Below are 10,000 nucleotides of genomic sequence, written 5' to 3' on the forward strand. Positions count from 1 at the left end.
GCCTCTACAGGGTCAGGTACTTAGTGAGGGGAGTAAGGTCTGGGATAGTAGTGGTGCGAAGGGCCGAGGGGCCTCTACAGGCTCATATAGTTAGTGAGGGGAGTACATCCCGGGATAGCAGCGGCCTTAAGGGCCGAGGGGTCTCTACAGGGTCAGGTACTTAGTGAGGGGGGTACAGCCCGGGATAGCAGCGGTGCGAAGGGCCGAGGGGTCTCTACAGGGCCAGGAACTAAGTGAGGGGAGTAAGGTCTGGGGTAGTAGCGGCCCTAAGGGCTGAGGGGCCTCCAGAGGCTCCGGTACCTAGTGAGGGGGCTAGGCCTGGGATAGTAGTGGTTTGAGGGGGCCAAGAGGCCTCTAAAAGCTCAGATTGTTAGTGAGGGGCGTAAGGTCTAGGATAGCAGCGGCCCTGAGGGCTGAGGGGTCTCCACAAACTTAGATAGTTAGTGAGGGGAGTAAGGGCCGGGATAGCAGTGGCCCTAAGGGCCGAGGGGCCTCTACAGGCTCAGATTTTTTGTGAGGGGGCTCGGCCTGGGATAGTACTGGTTTGAGGGGCCGAGAGGCCGCTAAAGGTTCAGGTACCTGGTGGGGGAGAGGGACGCAAGGACTGGGATAGTAGTGGTTTGAGGGGTCGAGTGGCCTGTAGAGGCTCAGGTAGATTGGTGAGGAAGGGGTCAAAGCCTGGGATAGTAAGGACCAAGGGGCCTCCAGAGAGAGAGAGGGAGGCCCTGGTGAAGAAGGGAGGCCCGAGTGACCTGGGATAGTAGTGGTCTGATGGGCCGAGGAGCCTCTAGAGGCTGAGTCACCTGGTGAGGGAGAGGGGGGGGGGGGGGCAAGGCCTGTGAGAGGCCTGGCTGGCCTGTGATAACAGCGGCCCGACGGGCCGAAGGGCCTGCGGGAGAGAGAAAGAGAGGAGAGAGAGAGAGGAGAGAACATTGAGACGGAAGACTTAAAAGTTGGTGACTGCAGCGACCACATGGAGAGCGGCGATTCCTAGTCGGGCCGAGAGAGAGGCCTGGAGGGAGAGGAGAGGCTGGACGGGCCGAGTGGCCTCTGTGAGACGAGAACGCCACAGCAGACAGCAGTGGAGGTCGGGAGGCGATCGGAAAAGAATGGCCTTCAGGTAACCGGAGAGACAGGGATGATATCCCCCCCTCGTTTGAGGTGAGGCCCTTCCATTGGGGTGGAGAGACAAGACACCCCCTCTGTTTTTTGGGCGGCGAAAAGGAGGTGGGGGGGGGGGGGGGGGGGGGGAGGAGGAGAGATGCTGCTAAGACCATCCACCTGAGAGACAGAGTCCTCCCTCCTCCTCTGAAGAACAAGAGTGAAGAACACTGGACAGGAACAAGAAGGTCACGAATGGACGGAGGGGAGTGAGGTCCAGGGATCGCCGATTGAGGTAAGAGACTCTCACTCATTCAATGAAACGTTGCTGTCAACAAAAGCTGGAGTTAAGCCCCTGTCCCGCTTTCCTCAGTTACTCACGAATTCTCCCGAGTTTTCCCCTTGATTCAATAGACAATAGACAACATAGAAACATAGAAAATAGGTGCAGGAGGAAGCCATTCGGCCCTTCGAGCCAGCACCGCCATTCATTGTGATCATGGCTGATCGTCCCCTATCAATAACCCGTGCCTGCCTTCTCCCCATATCCCTTGACTCCACTAGCCCCAAGAGCTCTATCTAATTCTATCTAACATAGAAACACAGAAAATAGGTGCAGGAGTAGCCCATTCGGCCTTTCGAGCCATTCAATGTGATCATGGCTGATCATCCTCAATCGGTACCCCGTTCCTGCATTCTCCCCCTATTTTTAAGGGCCCTATCTAGCTCTCTCTTGAAAGCATCCAGAGAACCTGCCTCCACCGTCCTCTGAGGCAGAGAATTCCACAGACTCACCACTCTCTGTGAGAGAAAAAAGTGTTTCCTCGTCTCCGTTCTAAATGGCTTACTCCTTATTCTTAAACTATTCCCAACATCGGGAACATGTTTCCTGCCTCTAGCGTGTCCAAGCCCTTAACAATCTTATATGTTTCAATGAGATGCCCTCTCATCCTTCTAAACTCCAGAGTGTACAAGCCCAGCTGCTCCATTCTCTCAGCATACGACAGTCCCGCCATCCCGGGAATTAACCTTGTAAACCTTGTCAAACTCGGGGAATGTCCGTAGGAGTGTAGATATTCCGTAGCTACTTGTAATGGCAACCGTAGGTACTCGGGGCATCGGGTAAGTCGAGATGTTTTTTCAGCATGTTGAAAAATGTCCACGAGTTTAAAAAAATAGCCCCTACGGCTGGCTATTACTGTGATTCTCCGAGTTTGAATCAAGGAGAAACTCAGGAGAATTCGAGAGTAACTCGGGGAAGTGGGACAGGGTCTTAACTCAGCGGGTGAGGCAGCATCTCTGGAGAGAAGGAATGGGTGACGTTTCGGGTCGGGACCCAAGGGGTCTCGACCCAAAACGTCACCCATTCCTTCTCTCCAGAGATGCTGCCTCACCCGCTGAGTTACTCCAACATTTTGCGTCTACCCCTGAACTAAACTCAGCGGGCCAGGCAACATCTCTGGAGAACAAGGATAGGTGATGTTTCGGTTCGGGACCCTTCTTCAAACTGAGGAACATTTTGAGTTGTGTTGTCTTAGGATGTGACACTTGGGCGTCGGGGTGGCACAGCGGGTAGAGCTGCTGCCTCACAGCGCCAGAGACCCGGGTTCGATCCTGACTACGGGCGCTGTCGATACGGAGTTTGCACGTTCTCCCCGTGACCTGCGTGGGTTTTCTCCGGGCACTCCGGTTCCCTCCCACACTCCAAAGACGTGCGGGTTTGTAGGTTAATTGGCTTTGGTGAAATTGTCAATTGTCCCTAGTGTGTGTCGGATAGTGCTAGTGTGCGGGGATCGCTGGTCGGCGTGGACTCAGTGGGCCGAAGGGCCTGTTTTGGGGCTGTATCCCTGAACTAAACTAAAATTAAGATAGACACATAAAGCTGGAGTAACTCAGCGGGACAGGCAGCATCTCTGGAGAAAAGGAATGGGCGACGTTTTGGGTCGAGATCTTAATTCAGATACTTAACTTCACTAAACAAAAATGAACTAAACTAAACTAAAATAAGATAATCTAATCTAAACTAAATGGTCTGAAGAAGAGAGAGAGAGAGAGAGAGATGCTGTCTGACCCGCTGAGTTACTCCAGCAATTTGTATCCATCTTTGGTTTAAACCAGCATCTGCAGTTCCTTCCTGCACTAATCTAAGGTAATCCAGACTAGTCAAGTTTAGATTAGAGACACAGCGCGGAAACAGGCCCTGCGGCCCACCGGGTCTGTGCCGACCAGCGATCCCCGCACACACTAACACTATCCTACATGCACTAGGGACAATTTACACACTTACACCAAGCCAATGAACCCACAGACCTGCACGTCTTTGGAGTGTGGGAGGAAACCGAAGATCTCGGAGAAAACCCACGGGGAGAACGTGCAAACTCCGCACAGGCAGCGTCCGTGGTCGGGATCGAACATGGGCCTCCAGCGCTGCAAGCGCTGTTATGCCCCTGTCCCACTTAGGAAACCTGAACGGAAACCTCTGGAGACTTTGAGCCCCACCCAAGGTATCCGTGCGGTTCCCTGGGGTTTTTGTCAGTCTCCCTCCCTGCTTCCACCTCCGGGAACCGCACGGAAACCTTGGGTGGGGCGCAAAGTCTCCAGAGGTTTCCGTTCAGGTTTCCTAAGTGGGACAGGGGCATTATTAATAATCAAAGGTTCAAAGGTTCAAAGGTTGATTTATTGTCACATACACCTAGATGTAGTGAAATTCCTTTTGCCAATGCAGCACATAAAAAAGAATACAAACATAACAATAATAAATAGCTTTAACATAAAAACATTTTGTTAATAATTAATAATTAAACATTAATAATAATTAATAATAATAATGGATGGGATTTATATAGCGCCTTTCTAATACTCAAGGCGCTTTACATCGCATTATTCATTCACTCCTCAGTCACACTCGGTGGTGGTAAGCTACTTCTGTAGCCACAGCTGCCCTGGGGCAGACTGACGGAAGCGTGGCTGCCAATCTGCGCCTACGGCCCCTCCGACCACCACCAATCACTCACACACATTTACACACATTCACACACAGGCAAAGGTGGGTGAAGTGTCTTGCCCAAGGACACAACGACAGTATGCACTCCAAGCGGGATTAGGCAGCAGCTGTGCCGCCCAACTAAGCTGTGACAAGATAAGCTGTACTAACTCACTCTGGGTCCGTGACGCCTCTGAGACTTAACGTGCTTGTGCCGACAGGCGGGGGGCGGGTATCCGCGACGTTGCCCCCAACGCCCTGCCCCCTGGAAGATGTCAAGTGGTGTCCAGGATGCATCTATCGGCAGCTTCCTGCAGTACATCGAGGACAAGGGGCTGAAGGCCTACAGCTCGCTGACGGGCCTGGGCTGCGGTGCCAAAGGACTCAGCCATTGCCTGCGCCACGAGATGAACCTCCTGTACCGCAAGACCAAGGTCGAGTGGAAGCAGAGGGACGAGGAGACCAAGAAGAGGTAAGAAGCATCGAAACATGGAGTACGGCTGCAGGAGTAGGCCATTCGGCCCCTCCAGCCAGCACCGCCATTCAATGTGATCATGGCCTAATTATAGACTATAGACAATTGGTGCAGGAGTAGGCCATTCGGCCCTTCGAGCCAGCACCGCCATTCACTGTGATCATGGCCTAATTATAGACTATAGACAATTGGTGCAGGAGTAGGCCATTCGGCCCTTCCAGCCAGCACCACCATTCAATGTGATCACGGCTGATCATCCCCAATCAGTACCCCGTTCCTGCCCTCTCCCCACATCTCCCCTGACTCCGCTATCTTCAAGAGCCCTATCTAGCTCTCGCTTGAAAGTATCAAGAGAACCGGCCTCTGAGGCAGAGAATTCCACAGACTCGCCACTCTCTGTGAGGAAAAAGTGTTTCATTCTTAAACTGTGTGTGGACAGTGGACTCCCCCAACATCGGGCCCACCGCTTCCACCCCCACCCGCACGTCTGTAGATGGGTCCCGACCTGAAACGTGTTCTCCAGAGATGCTGCCTGACCCGCGGGGTCAATCCAGCACTTTGTGGACATTTCTCCTCATCTCCTTCCGAAGGGTTAGGCTCGGATTGGTGCAAGTGGTGGGCACGGACGCAGTGGGCCGAAGGGCCTGTTTCTCAATGTCTGTATGATTCTTTCTCCAGATCGGGCTCCAAGCTGATGGAAATGTCCAAACGGCTAGTGTCACAGTCTGGGTGAAAGGCCCATCACCTCCACCCCAGTTTGGAATTGGAATTCCTTGCCTTATTCTTCCCCACCCCACCCACCCCCACCCCTCCCCCCCCCCCCCAACAACTTGTCCGTCCTTGTTTCTTTCCCCCCTCTCCACAATGGGTTCTAGCTTGCTCCCTCTCTTCCGCTTCAACCCATTCTTTCCCCAGGAGCCGCTCCGTGGCAAACTCGGTTTTCCCGAAAGGAATGTAGCGCGGAGTAACGGGAGGCGTGGCGTTTTGGTCAGCCTCCAAACGCCGGGCAGTGAATGGCAGGGCTCTGGTGCAGAGAGATTTAAGAAGGAACTGCAGATGCTGGAAAATCGAAGGTAGACAAAAGTGCTGGATGCAGCAGCAGCATCTATGGAGCGAAGGAAATAGGCGACGTTTCGGGCCGAGACCCTTCTTCAGACTGATGGAGGGTAGAGGGGGCGCGGGGAGAAGAAAGGAAAAAGGAGGAGGAGGAGCCCGAGGGCTGAGGGAGAGCTAGGAAGGGGAGGAGACAGCAAGGGCTAACAGAATTGGGAGAATTCAATGTTTATGCCACTAGGGTGCAGACTGCCCAAGCGGAATATGAGGTGCTGTTCCTCCAATTTCCGGTGGTGCTCACTCTGGCCATGGAGGAGGCCCAGGACTGAGAGGTCGGATACGGAATGGGAGGGGGAGTTGAAGTGCTGAGCCACCGGGAGGTCAGGATGGTTAATGCGGACCGAGCGGAGGTGTTGGGTGAAGCGATCGCCAAGCCTGCGCTTGGTCTCACTGATGTAGAGCAGCTGACACCTAGAGCAGCGGATGCAATAGATGAGGTTGGAGGAGGTGCAGGTGAACCTCTGTCGCACCTGGAACGACTGCTTGGGTCCTTGGATGGAGTCGAGGGGGGAGGTAAAGCGACAAGTGTAGCATATCTTGCGGTTGAATAGCTGAATGGGTAGAAAATTGGCTTCACGGGCGGAAGGCAGAAGGGCAATGGTGGAAGGTTGCTTCTCGGACTGGAGGCAACAAGGTCTTTCTGAGGGAGCAAGATTGCAGGCACAGCTCTCTGGACCAGAGACGGTGTGTGTGTGTGGTGTCTGTGGAGACCGATGTGTTGACTTTCCTCTGTCTAACCTAACAAATCTCTCTGTCTTCCACCCTTTCTCCTCCTCTCCCCTTCTATCCTTCACCCTGTGTGTTCTCTTCCCCCCTCCACACCCTCACACCCTCTCCCTCTCACTCCATCCAACACATCACACTCTGTCTATCTCTCCATCCAACACATCACCCTCTGTCTATCTCTCCATCCAACACATCCCCTCTCCCTCTCTCTCCATCCAACACATCACCCTCTGTCTATCTCTCCATCCAACACATCCCCTCTCCCTCTCTCTCCATCCAACACATCACCCTCTGTCTATCTCTCTCATTACCCTCTCCCCTCGTTCTGACATTAACACACACTCTTTCCCCCCTGCTCCTCTGTCCATCCTCATCCCCCTGTGCTCCCCACCCTCTCTCCCCACCCTTTCCCCACCTCTGCCATAACCTCTCCTGCTCCCTCTCCTCCCCATCCCCTCTCACCCATCACCTCTCCCAATCCTCCTCCCCCTCTCCTCCCCTCCTCCCCTCCTCACCACCTCTCCCCCCCCTCCCCTTGCCCCTGTGCCCCTGCCCCCGTGTTGTGGTACCAGCCTGTGCCGTGACGGTGGTCTAGCCAGGGTGAGGGAGCTGGCATCGTTGCGCCGCCACTTCCGCCTGGGTTTCATGACCATGCCGGCGTGGCAGGAGCACGGGCCGCACCCCTGCAGCCGGGGCCTGTCCGCCCGCTCCCTGTCCCTGCACTCTGTGGGCAGCACCGAGGCCACCGACACCCCCTGCAGCCGGCAGCCCACCCACCCGGCACGGCACCCGGCCCGCACCAGCAGCACCGGCACCAGCGGCAGCCACGCCGACAAAGGGCACAGCGGTGACAAAGGTGAGAGTCCTCCCCCCTACCCCCACACACACATACACTCACACGCACGCACGCACGCTCGCACACGCACGCTCGCACACACACTCACACACACGCTCGCACACACACTCACACACACGCTCGCACACACACGCTCGCACACACACACACACACACACACCGACACACACGCACGCACACTCGCACACGCACGCACACACACACACACACGCTCGCACACACACGCTCGCACACACACACACACACACACACACACACACCGACACACACACACTCGCACACGCACGCACACACACGCTCGCACACACACGCTCACACACTCACACACGCACACACACACACGTTCGCACACACGCTCACACACGCACACACACTCACACACGCACACACACACACGCTCGCACACACACACACACACACACACTCACACACGCACACACACACACACACACGCTCACACACGCACACACACTCACACACGCACACACACACACGCACACACACACACACACACGCTCACACACGCACGCACACACACGCACACACACGCTCACACACGCACACTCACACACGCACACACACACACGCTCGCACACACACACGCTCACGCACGCACACACACGCTCGCACACACACACACACACACGCTCACACACGCACACACACTCACACACGCACACACACACACGCACACACACGCTCGCACACACACACGCTCACGCACGCACGCACACACACGCTCGCACACACACTCACACGCACGCTCGCACATACACACACGCTCGCACACGCACACACACACTCGCACACACACACACGCACACGTATGCTCATGCACGCACTCAAGCACGCCCACACACAGACGCTCCCACACACACACTCCACACTCACGCACACACGCTCACAGATACACACACACACACACACACACACATATAGACAACGCCCGTAGTCAGGATCGAACCTGGGTCTCTTGCGGCAACTCTACCACTGCGCCACCGTGACGCCCATTGGGCTCTGACCACCAATGAGAGCAAATGCCAACGTATTTTAACATAATATTTCTCTCTCTTTCTCGTTCTCCCTTTCTCTTCACCCCTATTCTCTTTCTACCTTTCTCTCTCTCTTTCTATATCTGTCTCTTTCCATCGCTCCTCTCGTCCTCCCGCTCTCTTTCCCTCTCTCCTCTTTCCCCCCCTCGCTCACTCTCTCTTTCTCCCCTCTATCTTTCTCCCTATACATATATATATCTCTGTCTCTCCCTCTGCCTCTCTCTCTTTCTATCGCTCTTTTTCCCCTCTCTACCCCCCTCACTCTCTCTATATATATGTATATATATCTCTATCTCTATATCTCCTATCTCTCTGGCTCTTCCTCTCCCTGTCTCTCTCTCGCTCTTTTTCTTTATCTCTCTCCCTGTCTCTCTCCCCCTCTCTTTCTCCCCTCTCTTTCTCCCCCTCTCCCTCTCCCCCTCCCTCTCTCTCCCCCCCCCCCCTCTCCCAGTGCCCCCGAGAGTCAGTACCAAGGGTGGTGATGGAGGCTTGGGCCACAGAGCCCTTCAGGCCAAGTCCAAGTTCTCCCAGCTCTCTGCCTCCTTCGATGACCCTTGCCCAGGTCGGCCGGCCCCCGCGCAGCCCAGGGGGGCCCCTCCACCCCCCCGCCGGGCCTCGACGGAGGCGGAGGAGGAAGAGGAGCCGGTCTACATCGAGATGGTGGGGGACGTGTTCAAGGGGGCGGGCGAGGCCCAGGGGCCGGACCAGGACCCTGGCCACAGCGTGGAGGCCATCTACGAGGAGATGAAGTACCCGCTGCCTGAGGAGGGGGGGCGGGGGGACCACAAGTGGGTCAAGTTCTCCGCGCCCGTGGACTACAAGGCCCCGCACCACTCCGGCCCCCGGGGACCTGCCTACGACATTCCTCCCCCCTTCCCCAACCTCCTCCTCCACCGGCCCCCCCTCCTGGCCTTCCCCCAGGGCCCGGGCCAGAAGGGGTACCAAGGGGGGCCCTTCCCGTGCCAGCCGGGGCCCAAGGTAACCCTGCCGCCCCCTCACGGCGACCCTCCCCCAACCCCGCGGGACGGAGGGCCCCTTCTGCCCTCGGGGCGGGCCAGGAGCCACTCCACCCCCCTGCCCCCACAGGCCTCGGGCCAGCACAGGCCGGAGAAGGAGCTCCCCACCTCCCAGACCATGGTCTGCACCCCTTCCAAAGCCCTGGCCCAGTCGCCCCAACCCGCCCCCCTCCCTCACGACGGGGAGAGGGACAAGCTGACCTCCCTCAGCACCGTCAAGGTGACCACCCACCCCCTCCTGGTCCGAGCGGGCTCCTCCGCGGACCAGCGACCAGGCCTGTCGGTGGGGAAGGCCGTCCAGGGCACTAGGCCCGTCTCCGGCCTGTACAAGACCCCCGTGGCCCACGGGCTCCTGGAGAGCGCGGGGCCCAACCCCGGCCCCTCGGCCTGGCCCTACCTCAAGCGGCCCCCGGCCTACGACAGCCTGAGGGCCAAGGGGGGCCCCGCCGCCCACTACTCCACGGTGAAGGTGCAGGGGCAGGAGAGGATGCCCGTCTGCACCAGCATCTGCTGCTCCCGATCGCTGGGCACCACCGCTGAGGCTCGAACCGTCACCGTCACCACCGCCGGCCCAGTGGCCGAGGTACCGGCAGGGCCGGGCCGGGCCTGGCAACGCAAGTTCTCCTGCGGGAAGAAGGCCAAGGAGACGGAAGGTGAGCGGGGGAGGGAGGAAGGCTC

General features: G+C 57.0%; 1 protein-coding gene across 1 annotated transcript in view; it reads left to right on the forward strand.

The window, feature by feature from the left end:
* Positions 1-6: 6 nt before the first annotated feature.
* nyap1 (neuronal tyrosine phosphorylated phosphoinositide-3-kinase adaptor 1) overlaps positions 7-10,000 on the forward strand; it is an 18,789-nt gene continuing 8,795 nt past the window's right edge. The window contains exons 1-5 of the mRNA XM_033014699.1: positions 7-156; positions 437-1,396; positions 4,306-4,556; positions 6,971-7,254; positions 8,758-9,975. Of these exons, the coding sequence (XP_032870590.1) occupies positions 4,357-4,556; positions 6,971-7,254; positions 8,758-9,975 (1,702 nt within the window). The 5' untranslated portion in view covers positions 7-156; positions 437-1,396; positions 4,306-4,356. The remainder of the gene's footprint in view (positions 157-436; positions 1,397-4,305; positions 4,557-6,970; positions 7,255-8,757; positions 9,976-10,000) is intronic.

This window comes from Amblyraja radiata, chromosome 43, assembly GCF_010909765.2.
Source record: "Amblyraja radiata isolate CabotCenter1 chromosome 43, sAmbRad1.1.pri, whole genome shotgun sequence".
NCBI classification, from domain to species: domain Eukaryota; kingdom Metazoa; phylum Chordata; class Chondrichthyes; order Rajiformes; family Rajidae; genus Amblyraja; species Amblyraja radiata.